Genomic DNA, 18,786 nt, shown 5'->3' with positions numbered 1-18,786 from the left:
GAGTTTCAAATGCTGCTGCAATGTAAACAGCTAAATGGCTGTGGATGGGCAGCAATGGCTGTAACCTGCTGGTATTTTTGGTTATTGTTCTGGGTAGCTCGGGTTACCTGGTTGCTTGACTTGTATTAATAATAGGCCCTTCTACTGATTGGCTTCTCCAGCTCATGAATGGTAAATATTTAACAAGTGTGGTTTCTCTTGCTTCAGTCCTCCCCACAGAATACATTATTAATGCCATCATATGTGTGCATGAGAGAGACAGAGAAAGATGAGAAACAGAATGTATAATGGCCTGGATGGATTTAAAGAGGTTAAGGACATGTGTTTGGGATGAATGGCTGCATTACTCAGGAGTAAGGCTACAGTTTTGCCACGGAGGTGGGGTAACAGAAATCGTGAATTTGAATAAGGTCAGTGAAGTCTTGGAAAGGGCTGTACAAATACATTTGATTAGGCCCCCAAACCAAGTGGTGTTGCAGCCTGGCACATGGGGCACAGCTGCACCAGGTTGCAAACACCCTGAGCATGGAGCTGTTTTTTCTCCCCACACTTCTGCTGTGAAATTTACTAAAATTTCCATGGCAGGAGTGCCATGTATGAGTTAACGCCCATACATCTTTCATGCCAGCTCCCATACTGATCTATTCTGTGTATGCCACATGTTATAGAAAAAAAGTATATTGTTAATATAAACACCAAGAAACAGAACCCCCATCCTAAATGTTTCCCAATGTTCTTCTCTGCAGGGAACCATCTGTCACATAATTCCCATTGTATCAGAAAGATCTTTTAACCTCTTATATTTCTAGATTGGAGACAGTGGGACTGACCTGGCCTGACTGCTGGGTGAGTCAGAAGAATAGTTCTGCATTTGTGTTCAGTGTCCTAACAGCTGACACATTATAATAAGTAAAGATACCAAGTGAGACAAATGTGCATGTTGGTTTTAATGCCTTTTGTAATGGTCAAGAGGTAATTTTGAAAGGGCAAAGTTGACTTAAATTTAACCAAAAAGTGTAAATTTTGCAAAACTGATGTCTTAAAAAACTATAGACCAATAGAAATGTTTCTGCAATTGTTTTAAATTCCAGTGAAAATACAAAAAACTCTTCTATGTTTGAAAACCAAATATTGCAGCACTAAGAACCCAAAGGAGAAATTGACTATAAATACAAATTATTATGCCTCCACTGATTTTCCTATTCCAAGCCATGTGAAATGCAAGAGATAAATAGATAGCATCAGTGACAAGCAGGTTGCATTTCTTTCTCTTTTAATAATCACATGATTCAACAATACATGATTTAATAAGTTGACATTTCTCTATAATTGGCATATGGAAAGGAAAAGTTATAGAATAGCAGTAATGTAGCCTACTGAATAAATGTTATTCACAGAGGGACAACCAAGTGAAGCATGCCTCTCCAGGTGGAGTTTTGGATACATGACGGAGGACAACATGCAGGCAGAATTGATGTTGATCACTGATTGTAGAGCCCAGAAGTCCAGTCCAGGATTAGGACCCTATTGTGGGTAAGCACTGTACAAATACAGAACAAAAAAGCTAAAATAATGCAGCACTTGGAAAAGTCAGAACATTTCAAACTAGGTTAAAAGGCTCACTTAGATTTAAACACTTCTTATATCTTTAATCTTTACTGTAAGGTACAAAATTAAACAGCAGCATGAAACAAAAAAGTACAGGATGGTCTAGAAGAGACATTAATGCAATGCCAGAGTCTATCAGACAAAGAAGATAATTAAAGACCTGTGAAGTTTTGGGACAATAGCCAGACCAAATTCCAAAATGAGACTTCTTATAAATGTAATTTATACAAATATAAAATAACTTATGCTTTGAAAAGACTTTTTAAACCATCTATCTCAAGGAAGTTAAAATAATGGAAATGGGACAATGAAAAACAGGATGCTCCTTAATCAAGGAATGCTTCTTTAGCAAAAGGAATAATTGCTGTTTTCTTATACTACTTACCCACAAGCCCTGGAGGCTTTTATGATTACAGTCAAATTAAGGTTAAATAGACTCTCCTCTTGGCAGAAGGATACCAGTTGGGAGAGGATCCAAACAACCAGTCATGGGAGCAAGATTGCTAAAAATAATCATAGAGATCCAGACTGAAAAGCTAACGGAGTAAAATCTCTGATGGTTGATATGGAAGAGAAGAAAAAAAAATCAAGGATGAAATTTACAAATCTATTCCTTCCTCATTTCAGCCTTCACTAGGCTAATAAAAGAAGTCTGGGGACAAATCATAAGATAATGTAATTCTTTGTAGTTCTGTTAATTTTAAGCATCCTACATCAGCTAAAGATCTGGCCCTTTCTGCTCGAAACAGAGAATCTGGGGAGTTTGCTTTTAAATAATGCAGTATAATTACATCTAAGATATAGCAGGCTTATCGTAGGTGTTATACTATTCCAGTATTATACTGTATACATGTTTCAGAGTAGCAGCCGTGTTAGTCTGTATCCTCAAAAAGAACAGGAGTACTTGTGGCACCTTAGAGACTAACAAATTTATTAGAGCATAAGCTTTCGTGGGCTACAACCCACTTCTTCGGATGCATATAGAGTGAAACATATATTGAGGAGATATATATACACACATACAGAGAGCATGAACAGGTGGGAGTCTCTGTATGTGTGTATATATATCTCCTCAATATATGTTTCACTCTATATGCATCCGAAGAAGTGGGTTGTAGCCCACGAAAGCTTATGCTCTAATAAATTTGTTAGTCTCTAAGGTGCCACAAGTACTCCTGTTCTTCTTACTGTATACATGCTGACCCACTCCAACAAAGAGCCCTCAGGTTGAACTTTTTGGGTGAAATCCTGGCAAATTGAAGTCTACAGGAGTTTTGCCATTAACTTCAGTGGAGCCAAGATTTCACCCCTTGTCTTTTTCTATGTAAGTAATATGGTCGAAGTTCAAAGTCAGTAAAATTAAATAAGGGCAAAACACAATGACATTTACACCCAGAGACATATGTGTACTTTAAGTTTTGGATCAAATGTATAGTATAATGAATAATACAAATGACTGGTTTATTGATCTGAAGATTAAAGAAAGGGCAAAACAGCATGGTATCTTTGCTTGTTATAACACCAAACTTGGTGTAGTACTCAAAATTTTTGCTTGAAATACAAAATATTTAAATTATCAAGGCAATTTTACATTCTATTTGATGGATCCAGTGCATCAAAAGCAATATAAGATGCTAACAAAATGTTATTGCTCAAGACAGGTTTCCATTTCTGAGAGGAATTCACAAATTGTAAAGCATCACTTTTTAGTTGCCATTTTTCTTTGGACATTAGAAGAACAGATCTGATACTAGACGACTCTATTCCATTACTGTGACTGGTGAAGCAGTGCTGTTGTGACAAATTATAGGTTATTATTTTGTAAATAATATGTCTTTGCCATCACTGGAACACTGTGTGTTATCATACTACTGAAATAATTTTAGTGATTTTTAAAAAGTTCAAGTATTTTATAATATGCTATTTTTATTTGAAAATAATATTGTCTTAAACACATAGGGTCAAATTCGTTGCTTCCTTAAGTGGGAACAACTCCACTTATGTAAATAAAGTTTTGCCACTCCTAGAAGTGAACTTAGCTCACAGGGTCAGTTTTTCAAAAGCAATCTTTAAAACTGAAATCTTAATTTTCTGGATCAAAAACATTTTTTCACGATTTTTTTTTACCTCGAAATTGCTGTGTATACAGAAACAAACATGGGAGAGCAAATCACATTTCTACACACAAATTAGGGTGTTTGTCTTTAAATAGTAGATTTAGATGAGTATATAAAGGATGCAGTCCTGCAGACATATATATTAGTAACTTTATTCATGAGAGGATGCCTTCTGAAGTCACCTATGTTTATTATGTATGCAAGTGTTTGCAAGATTAGACCCACAGGGAGCTGTTGTAATATATAGGCAAAGTGTATATAAAAAAAGCTAAAACCAAGAAAATTATTGAAGGCTAGGTTGAGGCCTTTTTGAAAATTTGGCCCACTGGAATATGAGGATGGGCATATAGGATCAGATCAGTGGCCTGTCTAGCCCAGTATCTTGTCGCTGTCAGTCCCCAGGAGCAGGTGCCTCAGAAAAAGTGCAAGATACCCTGTAGTAGATAGTTATGGAATGATCTGCCCCTAGGGGAAGCTTCTTCTGAAACCCAGGGAGTTTGAAGTTGGTTTATGGACAAAAACATGAGAGTTTATCTGTTTTCTAAAATAAATGTTTATTCTTCTTTGGATGTTCACACTAGCCGTACAAATGTCTAATTCCAGACATATATATAACTTGTAAAATGCACATGACTAGAAACAGACAAAAATCCATGGTCAAATAAATAGTCTTCTTTATATAACTTTTTCATGCCAGTCAGGCAATGGATAATGCACATGGCTAATAAAGAAATAAAATATACCTGTGGGCAATGTAAAGGAGACACAAAATGTTTATATACTGGAAAAGCAACAAACATGAGGTAGGACTTCACCTTCACATCACAGTGGGAAGAGCTCAAACTCCTGGCTAAGAGTTAATGGAAGTAGGAAGTGTCTCTGAATTATTGTCATCCCCTTCCCCCAGACCTTTGGTATTGCCAGACTTCCAGGCTAAAACTAGGTGAGTTTTCAAGGACCAGCCATATAGCATGGGAATGCAGAGGGAGCACAGCCGCTGCCTCTATACCTCATGAAACGGTACAGCGTGAGCTCTTTCCCACACTTTGCGTACCCCTTTAGGAGTAGTCCTTGAATTTATGGAGTGCAAGAAATAATGTATGGCCTCTGTGCAGTGGTGTGAGGGGATATGAATGGAAAACACTAGCTGGCCCATAACATTTACATGCATTTCAATGTGTTTTTGTTGCTACAAAAAGCATTATAAAATACAGTTTCAGAGTAGCAGCCGTGTTAGTCTGTATCCGCAAAAAGAAGAACAGGAGTACTTGTGGCACCTTAGAGACTAACAAATGTATTAGAGCATAAGCTTTCGTGGACTACAGCCCACTTCTTCGGATGCATATAGAATGGAACATATATTGAGGAGATATATATACACACATACAGTACAGTGGGTACAGTATGTTTATATATATATCTCCTCAATATATGTTCCATTCTATATGCATCCGAAGAAGTGGGTTGTAGTCCACGAAAGCTTATGCTCTAATACATTTTTTAGTCTCTAAGGTGCCATAAAATACAGTGAATTTTAATAAGCTACATGCTTATTCTGGACTTTGCTCTTATGGTTTATATTGTTACTAAAAACTTCAATAAAAATTCAGCCTTATATGTTACTGTTGGAGTTAGTTTGTTGAGGGTTGTGTTACTTTACCAACAGCAAACCTGCTTTTGGCTGTTTCCAAATCACAATGGTCTGAGCCTTGACATTTGGATTGTCATACCATATTTCTAAGGGCATGCAAATATACATTACTTTTGTTAAGATTTGCTTAGAAAGGCTCAGCATTTGAACTGCAGCAAGATGCCATTTAAATTCTGTTTTTAATACTATTATTGACAAGCTGCAGCCAAAGATGAATTTGATGATTAAGAAAAGTTCAAGATCCCATGCTTCCTTGTACTGGAATAACCCGGTTATGCAAAAGATGGGAAACTGTGAGCTTTATTTTAAATCTTCCCTCAAGGGGGAGTGTCGCATATCTGCAACTGTATTTAGGTGCCTAACTCCCATTGAAATCCATGGGAGTTATGCACTTAAATACTTCTGAGGATTTGTCCAGTGTTATTTTGACAGTCCAAAGAAGAGCAGTGATAACTCAGAGTACAATCCACAGCCCACTGAAGTCAATGGAAAGACTCCTATTGACTTCTATGGGTTTTGGATCAGGCTCTCAGTGGGCACTAACTTAGGAACATAAGAATGGCCATACTGGGTCAGACCAATGGTCTGTCAAGCCCAGAATCCTGTCTTCCGACAGTGGCCACTGCCAAATACTTCAGAAGGAATGAACAGGACAATTACTGAGTGATCCACTCTGTTGTCCAGTTCCACTGTCTGGCAATTGGAGGCTTAGCAATCTTGGCTAATAGCCACTGATGGATCTATCCTCCATGAACTTGCACTGCATTCCCTTGCACACTTTGGTTGGGCAGAGAGAATTTGGTAGCCAGTGGCTAGTCCCCTGTATTTAACCTGCCACCTCCTCCCCTGCAGAGGCTGAATTTTATTGAGGATATTCCCCAGGGCTAAGGGGCATTTTCTATCCCATGCTCCACTTTGACTTAAGTGTTTGTAAAATAACTGGAATACTTAAGTTTGAAAAAAGCTACTGAACAAATGTTTGCTTGCTTGTGTAGTAACACTGACGGGAAACTTGTAACCTCACAACAATCAGAAAACCCAGTAGAAGTTTCTAAAGACAGCAGCACAATGAAGACAGTAGTGAAATGATGAGGTCATTTCCACTTAGAATAGGTAATTGCTGTCTTAATTAGAAGAGCTGCTTTACTGTCAGCATCAAAACTTCTAAGGCACATGGGATTCACAGCTTTAAAAGGTCGTTTACTTTGGTTTAGATTCCTTCTTAGCTTATTATTTCTTTGCGTGGATGTCTAGCCTCATGTTCCCGCATAACTGCATATGTAACATTCAGATCAGGAATTTGTGCTCAGAAGAATACACATCTTAAACTGTTGTGTCTGTGAATTGCAGAAGTTTCAGAATAACAGATTATCTCCCATATATTCAGCTTCAACATTCCTGCACTGCTGAGTAACTAAAAATAGTGGGTCATATTCTCCCCTCTAACATTCCATTAGGGTTTTTTTTTTTGACTGCCACTGCACATTGAGTGGATGTTTTCAGAGAACTGTCCACAATGACTCCAAGATCTCTTTCTTGAGCGGTAACAACTCATTGAGACCCCATCATTGTGTATGTATAGTTGGGACTTTCCCCCCAATTGTGCATTACTTTGCACTTATCAACATTGAATTTCATCTGCAGTTAGCTTTGGATTTACCTATCTTGAGTAACTTTGTATCCTCTGCAAATTTAGTCACCTCACTGTTCACCTCTTTTCCCAGGTCATTTATGAATACATTGAACAGTAGTGGTCCCAGTGCAAATCTTTGAGGGAATCTCACTTTTTCCCTGTCTCCACTGCGAAAACTGACCATTTATTCTTACCAATGAACTCTACTACCACATGTCCATCTTTTGGAAGGACCTCAGACTGACATAAGCAGTGCTGCCCAAGGTGCCAGTGATCGCATGAGCTCCATCCCAATTAGGTGTCTTCAGCAGCTGAGCAAATTTCTTTGCTGCCCTATCAGCAAGTCATTTAGCCTCCGGCAGAGGCAGCTCAATAATATGATGCAGGGATGAGCAGACAAGGTCGGGCTGAGAACAAGGACTCTAAACTTGGTTTTGATACCAACTCTCTTCATGGCCTCATCAAGTCACTTAAACTTTCTGCCTTCATTATTCCTAGCTATAAAAATAATACTTATCTTAATCAAAAGGGAACTGTGACAGATAGTTAATGTCTGTAAAAGTGCTAAATGTGTGAAAAGTCACTAGAGTGCACACCTACTGCCCAAGTAGCTGGGTCTAGGGTTAGCCAGTCATTTGGACAATTACAGCTTATTAATACTAAGGCCAACTCTACATAATTTCAAGCAGCTTGACTATGTGGCTGAGAGGGTGTGTCCTGACAAAACAGGGTTTGAGATTAGCATGCTTACATACTATGACTGGCAAATCACACAGGAGTTACTGCTACTCCCAGAACTAACAACTCCCCTTCCACAGCTTTTATACAACAATGAGCAGGCATGAAAAATGACAGCACAACATGATAAATAGCCATTCAATTGGGTGGAAGGGGGTGGGGGTAGTAGAAGTACACGCAGGTCAAGATTCAAGAGTAATGTGCCCTTTCATTCCTATGGATCTCTTCTTTCTGTGGGAAATGCTGCCCTTGCAAGCTGTGCCTTGGTCCTGAATCAGGGCCTCTGTGCTGCTGCTGCCATTTAAGATAATGCAGTGGAAAGGGATGTGAAAAATTATGGTGGTTCTATAGAGGTATGAATGCCCCTTCTGTGTGATTTACACAGAAGGAAGCAGATCTGGCTCAGGGGTTGAACTATCTCTGCATTTCATTGTTTTCTCAGTTTCCACACGTTTTTTGTTCATTTTGTTTTTACACAATAGTTTGGGAAAAAGAAAAAGAAAAAAAGACTAATTGCACTTCCTTTGGCACAAACGGTGAGAAAAATTCCTCCAACTATCTCACTGACATCGTATCAGGTCTTGATGGAATGAATAATTATTAATGGAACTATTTTGACTCACCTTTTCCATTACATATTTAAAATGGCATTGTTAGATTCCTAGGGTCTGATTCTCATTTACACTAACTTCCCTTTATACTGCTCTGGCAGAGCAAAAGGGCCTTACAATGAGCATAAATGTGAAATTACACCTGATCAATATAAAAGGGCCGTAGTTAAAATGAGAATCAATCCCATAAAATCTTCTGGATCTAATAAAAAGTTAATTCATCTATCTAATGTAAAAGGTTCTTGACAACATTCTAATCTATTATGTATTTATATTGCTGTCATCACATGGTACACCTCTACCCCGATATAACGTGACCCAATATACCACGAATTCGGATATAACGCGGTAAAGCAGCGCTCCAGGGGGGCGCAGCTGTGCACTCTCACGGATCAAAGTAAGTTCGATATAATGCAGTTTCACCTATAACGCAGTACGATTTTTTGGCTCCCAAGGACAGCGTTATATCGAGGTAGAGGTGTATCTGAGCATGCCATTGTATTTGAGCACATACAATGGCACCGAAGTCATCAGCCTGGAAACAACTGCATTTCATTTATTTGCTTGCAAAAAATGTTATGGTAGTTAAGCTGTATCTTGCTTTTGTAAATGCAAAGAAGGTGCTTACTGGCTTTCCCGTTTTTTTCCTGTCAGACATAATTTAACTAAAAAGATTAGTTTTAAAATATACAATTTTGTATTTGTACTTAGGACCTGATTCAACGAAGAATTTAAGTACTTAATTTCAATGGGACTTCAGCACTTGCTTAAGGCTTTGAATCAGGAAAGCATTTAAGCACATAACTTTATGCATGTGTTGCAATCCAGTTGACTTCAGTGAGATTCACACATCCTGCTTAAAGTGAAGCATAAGCTTAAGTATTTTTCCTGAACAGGGACACTCCTCTGAACTGGGACATTAGTGGGAACAGGAAAACTTTGACATTTTGAGATGAAAGGTCATTGAAGTCAGTGGTTTATACCACTGCAGATGATCTGGTTCAAAATGTTTAAAATGAATGATGAAATAGTAAAAAGAAAAGTTATTTTCATTTAATTTAATATACCATCTTTGTTTTAAGACAAAATTATACCCACTTGCCATAATACCCTTGGGAAGGGGTGAGAGCAGTCAGGAAACTCCATGCTGTACATCCTATGGAGTTACAGACTTGTACTAAATCTGACCTTGAGAATGGCCCTCCTCAAACACAGTATTTCTTTTTTTCCATCAGGGCCGGCTCCAGGGTTTTTGCCACCCAAGCGGCGGGGAAAGAAAAAAAAAAGCCGTGATCGGTGGCACTTCGGCGGCAGTTCCACCGCGCCGCTTTCTTCTTCAGTGGCACTTCAGCGGCAGGTCCTTCCCTCCAAAATACCGCCGAAGAGCCGGTCGTGCCACCCTTCCCCTTGGCCGCCCCAAGCACCTGCTTGCTGTGCTGGTGCTTGGAGCTGGCCCTGTCTTCCATGACCAAAAAGGAACACATTCCCTATAAAGGTATTTGTAGTTGCTGCTGACTCCTGTCCTTTCCACACTGTGGAAAATAACTCAGATTTGGAAAAAAAAAAAAAGTTTCTTAAAAAAAAAAAAAGCAACATTATGTTTTACCATTCACTATCCTAGGAATGGACAGATTCCTACTGACTTCAATATTCATGGATCAGTCGCCTATTGTGGGCCTCCCAAAGAGTCAGAACTATTGATCCTCAAGACTTAGAGCTATCCTCACAGGACTCCTAAGTCTTTGCTGGATATTACTTTAGGTCAAGAGGATAAAATCTGTATATAAAAACAATACTGTTGTGACCTTCACTAGCCACTAGGATGTCCAAAATTCTTGGTTTCCTGCAGCACTGCTGTTTTCATTCTCTTATCTTTCTTGTTTTGTAACAGAATGATTTCTAAATCTCTTGAATGGAGCTGTCACAATTTGACCATGAGCAGTGCTGTTCAAGATGGTGCTTATGGAAAATCTGTATTAATATATACTTTTTCAAACTCAGTTCTTAATTTATGCATTTTACAAGTACTTTTTTCAAGGCTCTGTAGGTGCTTGCTCTGTCCAGCTGTCCTCAACCACTAGTTCTCATCACAAAACTAAAGGATGAAAAGCAATATGCTTTAGAAGTTCATACACACAGTTATGGTCAGAAGAGTGACTATATAAAAATGGCATTTTACACAAACATGTCTGCTTCCTGTTTGTACTCAGAAGGAAAGGATGTTCCAGTGGTTTGTGTACTAGTCTAGGCCTTTGGTGACCTGGATTTGAGTCCCTCATCTGCCACAGTCTTCCTCTGTAAGCTTGGGCTAGTCTCTGTGCCTCATTTCCCCATCTGTAAAATGGGGATAATAACATTTGTGTACCTCACAGGGTATTTTGAGAATAAATATATTAAAGACTGTGTGGTGTTCATACTAGGATCTTTTGGAATTCAGCTCTATTTTAAATTAATGGAGAAAGGACTGGATCACTGTGGACATTAATTGTGTGAACATTGCCTGGTTATCCTGGGAGACCCAGCTTACCCTCCATTTCCTTGATAATGAAGCCATTCATGGGCCGCTTGGACAGAAGGAACTACTGCCTCACTAGTTGCAGAATGACAGTAGAATGTGCATTTGGCCTTTGAAAGGGAGATGGCATTGTTTGTGAAATAGGTTGGAAGCAGCAGAAAAAAAATTCCCAAAGATTATAGCAGCATGTTGTATTTTGCACAACGTTTGTGAGACTAAGGGAGAAAACCTTAATGACAGGTGCAGGCTGAGGTACAGAAACTCACTCAGCGGTTTAAGCAGCCAGCAATGTGTTTAATATAAAATGCAAACAGCTGGGGCAGTATTGTCAAGTATTCCTATTGCTCTTATATTGAGTCTCGGGCTTGAAACTGGTAGCTGTACATCCAACTGTTAACCCTGGAGAGTGGTAGAAGTTGTTTGTGTAGTTCAGTGTTTATTGGCAATGGAGAGCAATGTTGCAGCGATCCCTATTGTACCTTGTCTCTTTGCCTACCCATGTTTGTAAAACCTTATGAAATAGTGCAAATTTAATTATTTTCTGTGTAAAGTGAACTGTCAACTCCTTATGAATGCAATTTTAAAGGTTTTTATTATTAAACTATTATGTGACAAACAGAAATGAACCATCAACTGACATGAAAATGAAAAAACAGCTTTTAATTAAGAAACAAAACAAAACAATGAAGAACCTTTTTATTACACCAGCAGTGAAACAAAACAGTAAAGTGCAACAGTACAGTACAAGGCACAACACAAGATGCAGGAGGGCTTAAAATAACAGGCAAGTATACCTCTTCTGGTTTATGGCCTTCTGGCATGGAGAGCAGAGACTTGAGTTTACCAAGGGTGACAGAGGGCTCAAAAGAGCTCGGATCCTAGGTGCCACTGTTCTCGCTGCCCTGATCTGTGAGGGGAATCGCCTCTAGGAGAAGTGCTGCGTGGGTACAGCGAGGAGGAGATGCTGTTATTTCCAGCAGCCTGTATTGTCCAAGGGTTGCATAGCATGGCTGCGTGTAGGTTTGCAGTCCTGCATTGTCTGCCGCCCTAACAGCAACATGCGCTGCAGCAGGGCATTTCGGCTTTATATGGCCTCCAGGAGTCGCCTCTGCATCTCCCTTTTTCCAAATTGTCTCTGGCCATGGCAACATTTTCCCTAGCAACTGCCATGCTGTCCTTTGCCGCTGCAATGATCTCTGTGGAAAGCTCCTTACCAGATTCCCTCTCTCAATCTTCAGATACTGGCTCCATCTCTCTACATTTTTCTATTTGTTCTTTCTGTAGTGATGGCCGCAAACATTTCATCACAAGTTTTCCATTTGCTCCCCCTCAGGTTTGCTGGCTGTTCAGCCATTGATAAGGGCCTGGGATGGGGTGTACAAACGCCACACTGGAGAGGAAGGGTTAAGAGCCACTCTGGGCCCAGGCAGCTCTGCCCTGCCACACCTGCAATGCATGCACAGGCTGGAAGAGGAGCTTTAAATGGGAGCAGAGTAGCTCACTTGCAGGCAGCCAGCAGAGATTAGCAGACTTGAACTGTGGGAGGCTCAGCTGCCAGACCCACTGACTGGGGATGGCCTGCCTGACCTGCTGAGGGCAAAGGGTGCTGGATGTGTGAAAGGTTGGAGACTTCTTCTTTATTTTACTTACATGTCTCTGCTGTTCCCTCTTGTGTGGCTAGGCTGGTAGGAAGTTACCAGGGTGGCAACCACATAGCATTCCAGGGCATAGGACTCAACTGCCTACCTTTGGGTCCTGGATTGGAAGCTGCTAGAAAGGGTGCATCTGGATTCATCTACCGAACCTGTCATGGAGCTGGAGGCAAAAAGACTATCTCTGATACTAGAGACTTGGGACTAGGAAGAGCCCATATCTTGAGAGTCCCGACTTTGGGACTTTCACTGGGTGAAGCCCTAAGCTCCTTGCTGGGCAGCAGAACTAGCATTTGTTGGACTCTTTATATACCCCAGAAGGGTTGGACACAACTTATGGCCCAGAAAGGGAGAGATTGCAGCATGGCCAGAGCAGCTGTCAACAGGAGGCACAAAGACAGAAGAGGTCCTATCACGCCCTTGCCTAGCCACTAGGCAGCATCTGTGGGGAGCAGGCCCCCCTCACAGAGGCCTGCCTGTCTTTTGAGGGTCTGGCCAGTGCTGTGGGGGGTATTAAAAATGCCAAATTATTATTGTTCATGTTCTAGGGAGGCTGTGATAGCATTTTTTTTAATACTAGGTGACTCAGAGGCAAATAATGGCCTTATTCAAAAAGCAAAGGGTAGATCAGGGAGATACACAGTGAAGTTATTCACCAAGATGCTCCCCCCAGAAGTATTACAGGAGTGGAAGCTATGCTAGTAGGAATGGTCGTGTAATTATTTCTCAATCTCTGAACAAAAACTGAGCAACTTCTCAGCTTGAGATTTTTGCTCTATCTCCCCTGCAAACAAGTTGAAAGTATAAAGAAAAATAGATAGGTTTCTGCAATGACTGAATGCTTCAGGAACTGTTACCCATCAGTAAAAATGAGTGTTGCAGGGCATTTACTGGGTAGCCATTCTTTGTGGCTTTATGAGCATGCAATGCTCATGTCTATCTCATGAAAAGTGAGACCATGAACCAAACTTCTCTTCCCGTAACCACTGTCTGAATAAACTTTTGCATTTCATACAAAGAATGTTTTCCTTACACAAAGGCTGCACCATGCTGCCTGCCCTGCTTCTGGAAGTGGCTAACAGGGTTGGGGAGTGGGGGCAGCATTCTCCAGGCAGGACAGCTGAAGGAAAGGGAAAGGAAAATAGGGGGCATAGTATATGTGCCTTCTGAAAACAGTCGGTAGCCAGGACATTAGGATGAGACACAGGCTAATTGCCCCCAGAGCAGCTGCCGTTTTGGAAAGATGTACGAGGTGAGGGTGGGGGAGGCAGTGAATGGACAGTGTGGGCGGAGGGAGGGAAGCAGGACCTCAGATTCGGAAAAGCTTCTAGTTCATGTCTGCTTACAATGGCTGTGGCCATGGCACACCTAGAACAGAAGATAGCATGGCAGGATAGCATAATAATAAATACAAATGTAAATAATAAATTATTTTTTTAAAATAATAAAAAACTTACATGCTGAGGTTCCCTCCATGGGATCAGTCCCCTCAGTCCTGATCTGGGTTACTGCCTGGCAATCAGGGATGGTTGCTACAGAGCTGAAACTGAGCTCAATTCTACTTGGCTATTATCAGGGTCCTGGGTCCTGCACAGATCCTGACTTTCTGGGGCGATCTCTTCACTGGTCTCCTCATGTTCATTCCTCGATGAGTCTTGCTGGTCATCCTAGGGGGGGAAGTAAGGCAGCCAGCAGACTCCATAAGCTGCCTAGGTTGGGTGGTCTTGTAGTTATATAAAATCCTGTCCAGTTCCTCAAAAATGGACAGGTTACATGTCCACCGCTGGAATTTCTCAGTTCTCCGTCATTTCAATGGAGGTGCTCCGGAGCAGTTTGCTCTTTATCCAGCACTGTTCCGCATTCTGGTCATGGTCCCTCATGGACATCTGCCTAGCAATGGCCACAAAACGGTCTTTACTCCAGTGGCTGCCACAAGAGCTTCCTGCACTGACACCTCCCCAGATGGCAATGAGACAGGATATTGGTGAAGCTGCTCGAGGCCTGTTGTAGATCTTTGGTAGTAAACTGGAATCCAGGGGTGAATGGACAAAATCTGGCTGTGTGCCAGTTTATAAATGAGGGTGGGGACATCTGGTCAACTTGACCCCAGACCAGGGGAGGGCACAAAGGTAAACAGACAGATCAGTAATGTATCAGAGGGGTAGCCGTGTTAGTCTGGATCTGTAAAAAGCAACAAAGAGTCCTGTGGCACCTTTACGACTAACAGATGTATTGGAGCATAAGCTTTTGTGGATGAATGCCCACTTCGTCGGATGCATGTAATGGAAATTTCCAGGGGCAGGTATAAATTATATAATATTATATATATAAGCTTATGCTCCAATACATCTTTTAGTTTTAAAGAGATCAGTAATGGTCACCCACAGAAGAGTGCGGGATAGCCTTTGCAGACTGTGGAAGTAGTTTGCAGCAGTTTGTGTGCACATGAACAATAACCTGGACTAGCTTGCTTCTCAGCAAAAATAGTTCACTTTGAATGAGCACTCCAGAGTTTGCAATAAATGTAGAGTCAGTGCGCTAAAAATGAACTGCATCATGTATACGCAAGTGTTTTCAAAGCAGATTAACTCGAAAAGCTGTGGATTAACCTTCCCCTCCCCCCTACATGTGGATACGTCCTTGGTGTCACTTTTAAAACCAGCAGGACTATACAGGTGCAGAATCTTAGTGGTGTCACTTAGCATACCCATATGGTCCCAGAAATACCCACATACAACTCTTTTCCAAAAATCAGAAGGGGAGTTGGAAAGTAAAGACGTCACTTTATGATATCTGTCAACATCCTGGATAGCTCTGCAGTGATTAACCAAGTTGTTTTCTGGGGCAGGATTTCTAGTACCTGGGCAGACTAGAAGCCCACTGATATTTTCTGTTGGATCAGCCCTAGAGGACAACAGAAATGCTTTTTAAATTAGTACGTAAATACAAAAGAATGTTTAAGAGTTCAGATATCAGTGTCTCTCTTGCAAGGAACTGATGTTATCACAAATATCCTAAGAGTATGTCTATACTACCCAACTTATGGGTGGGCAACGATCGATCCAGTGGGGGTCGATTTATCGCGTCTAGTCTAGACATGATAAATCAACCCTCGAATGCTCTCCTGTCGATTCCTGTACTCCATCGCCGTGAGAGGTGCAGGCAGAGTCGACGGTGGAGCGGCAGCAGTCAACTCACCGCAGTGAAGACACCGTGGCAAGTGGATCTAAGTACGTAGACTTCAGCTACGTTATTCACGTAGCTGAAGTTGCATAACTTAGATCAATCCCCTCCCCCCCCAGTGTAGACCAGGCCTAAATCAGTGCAAGGTATGCCAGTCCCAATCTGCTATAGGGGCCAAGTTGTGTGTCTCAGGAGAGTGACTGTGCAAGGTTATTAACTTGAAGTAGAAATGGAATCCTGACGTCAAGTCTCAATAGCTAAAGAAACCTCTGTTTTCTTGTAAAACGTATGTATTAGATCTGTACTGCAGATGTGTACTCATATATGTTAAAGCATTTGTCTTCACCTTTAGCTCTCAGTGACAAATGTTAAAGTGAGTGAACCGTACATATTTCAGAGTCCATCGCACCTCTACATTATTTCTAGCTGAAGTATAAGATCATATGTTCAAAGTAATATGTTTGTCCTACACACTATACAGTCCACTTGGAATTTCCTTTCTATGTAAACACTCTACATTATGTACTATTACTTTCTTCAGAAGACTTACAAATGAAATGACAACAAAAAGAAAACATTTATTGCTATGATACATAGTATCAGAGGGAAATAATTTTTAAAATAGGGTTTAAAAACTCCAAAAACTAAAATCTTATTTGATTACAGAGGCTTTAGTGTGTGATTATACAATATTTGAATATTCTATAAATATTTATTTTATGCACAAAGAAAACAAATTCAGGGAACAGTAAGCATCCATACTCTGCTGTATATACTAGTATTAGTTATAATTAGCAACCTGATCCATCAAGGTGCTGAGTGCCTTCAATTACTGTTGACTTCAGCTCCCGCTAGGAGATGGGCAGCACCTCACTGGACTGGGCCCAAAGATGCAATGGAAGGAGTTATTACGTAATGGGTGTTTCCTTTTTCTTACAAAGCAACTAAGAAAACTGTATTTTAATAGTCACTGGTATGCACCAGCACACCAAACTGCATATGACTGCATCACTTGTACACAACATTTTTTGATATACTGTATGTACAACATGTTTAGAATTTTCAGTACAGGTAGAGTTGAAATGGTCGTTATGTAGCATAGATTACCACAGGGAAAAAAAGTACTCTTAAACAGTGTTTTAAATAGTGAAGTTGAAATATTATTTTAGTGACTATATATCGTCTGGCAAGTAAAAATAAAAAGTAGTATCTGACATACTTCCTGAAATTTTAATACTGGCTTTCAGGTATTAACAATCTAAAGTGCTTTCATGTTTCATACTTTTTTAAACTCTCAATTTATACAAAATTAAAATATTTATAAAATTCTTTTGTAAATGTGTGAATGTACAATTTAGTCTACCCCTGTTGCCTTGCCCAAGAAATTTGCATTACCATCTTCAAAATCTCTCTTTTGAAACCAAGGCTTTGAATTTGTTCCTTGAAGATAAGCATCCAGAAAGTAACAAATACCAGGAATATCACTGGGAAAGTTTGGAGGAAGTTCTTCTCTTGAGCGAGGTGTGAACACAAAATCTGGATATTCTTTTAGCAGCCTATGAGACAATTAAAATGACTTGATTAAATATGAAATCAAACATTAACTGCTACTGCTAGTGACAACATTCGGCTTTTTACATGTCTTGTAAATTGGAGCAGAATTTGTTCCAGTATCTATATGTTATTTTAAAAGAGGATATATTGTCTTGCTTATTTAGCATAACCTTTGCTCATTGATTGACATGCTGGTACATGAGATATTCAAACAGGAACACAGTCTCTCCTTTTTTGTCCATACAAGGCATGTTTGTATTTCTCCTTGTTCTAAATGTACATGATAGATTTGTTGTTAACATTTCAAGAGACTATTTAGCATTAAATAATAAATCAAATTATTATATAAACCTGGCACCAGAATTCGTCTTTCAACCAATGAGATGCTGAAGGATTTGTCAAGTAAAATATTTAGACCTAATATTAAATATAACCTTTATACTATTTTACACAAACTTCCACTAAAGCCAGTCATCTCCTCTGGCATCTGAATTACAAACAAAAAGTTTACTTCTACACTTTAGAGATAATTATTGACACTACATATGTGAAGTTATAAGACACCTTTGTGCGTAAACTATTAAAAGGCTGCAAGAATACATGCAATCATCAACTTACGATAGTGCTGAACTGATAGGGAAAGGAATTCTCCATCTCAGCCAAATCCCTGCCATCACAACAGGCCTGACTGAAGGTCTTATTGAAGGTCAACAGATTTGGACTCCTTCACACGAAGGGAGGTAGCAAATTCCATAATCAAGCGCCCCGTATTGAGAATGTCCTTCCCAATGAAGTTGGAGAGACTCGGTGGGTGAGGTAGTATCTTTTGTTCGACCAACTTGTGAAGTTGATCCTATAAAAGATATTACCTCACCCACTTTGGCTCTCTAACATCCTGGGACCAACACAGATACAACAACACTGCATACTTCCCCTTGAAGTATAAATCAAGGAACTATCAGCTCAAACATTCCAGTTGATTTCAACTGCCAGGTAATACATGACAAAAGAGATGGACTTGGATACCTAGGGTCCAACTCACAAGGACTCTATAGATCAAAACTGGCACCTTTAATTGAACCCAGAAATGAAGTGGAAGCCAGCACAGTCTCTGAAACACAAGTAAAATATGGTCTATGTGCAAAACACTGCTAAGAAAGCAAGCAAAGTTTCCAAGTGGTCTTCAGGTGTAACCCTAAGTAAAGTATATTGCAATAATCCAATCTAGAAGTGTCACAGACATGAATAATGGTGTTGAGGACTACATCTGATATGTGACTACATCCTCACAACTTCTTTGCCATGTGCATATAGACAAAAAAGCATTTTTTGCCACCAAGGTTATCTTGACACTCTGAAGAAGCTAGGGATCTAATAGACTTCCACTGTGAGCTAGAGGAACAAAAGGCAGGGTACCTCCTTAATAGAAGGTACAAATCACTTCCCCATTGTCTCTGGTTTCTTCCCCCACCCAACATCATCACCCTCAGACTTTATCTGAATTCATTTTTCAACCAGCCCACT

At 40.1% G+C, this 18,786-nt stretch overlaps 1 protein-coding gene and 1 long non-coding RNA gene across 10 annotated transcripts in view; one reads left to right on the top strand and one right to left on the bottom strand.

The window, feature by feature from the left end:
* Nucleotides 1–10: 10 nt before the first annotated feature.
* Nucleotides 11–9,630, top strand: LOC117878582. Its single transcript, XR_004646014.1, has 3 exons — nucleotides 11–846; nucleotides 1,398–1,533; nucleotides 9,594–9,630. It is a non-coding gene; the product is annotated as an uncharacterized LOC117878582 (long non-coding RNA).
* A 6,636-nt stretch (nucleotides 9,631–16,266) lies between these two features.
* Nucleotides 16,267–18,786, bottom strand: part of GUCY1A1 (guanylate cyclase 1 soluble subunit alpha 1) — a 47,586-nt gene continuing 45,066 nt past the window's right edge. For all 9 annotated transcript variants that reach the window (XM_034772904.1, XM_034772908.1, XM_034772902.1 and 6 more), the window contains one exon: nucleotides 16,267–17,264. In XM_034772904.1, coding sequence (XP_034628795.1) covers nucleotides 17,063–17,264 — 202 coding nt within the window. In that variant the 3' untranslated portion in view covers nucleotides 16,267–17,062. The remainder of the gene's footprint in view (nucleotides 17,265–18,786) is intronic.

The sequence above is a fragment of the Trachemys scripta genome, chromosome 5 (assembly GCF_013100865.1).
Source record: "Trachemys scripta elegans isolate TJP31775 chromosome 5, CAS_Tse_1.0, whole genome shotgun sequence".
Lineage (NCBI taxonomy): Eukaryota > Metazoa > Chordata > Testudines > Emydidae > Trachemys > Trachemys scripta.
Note: the sequence above shows the minus strand (reverse complement) of the source record. Positions and strands in the feature narration are given on the sequence as shown.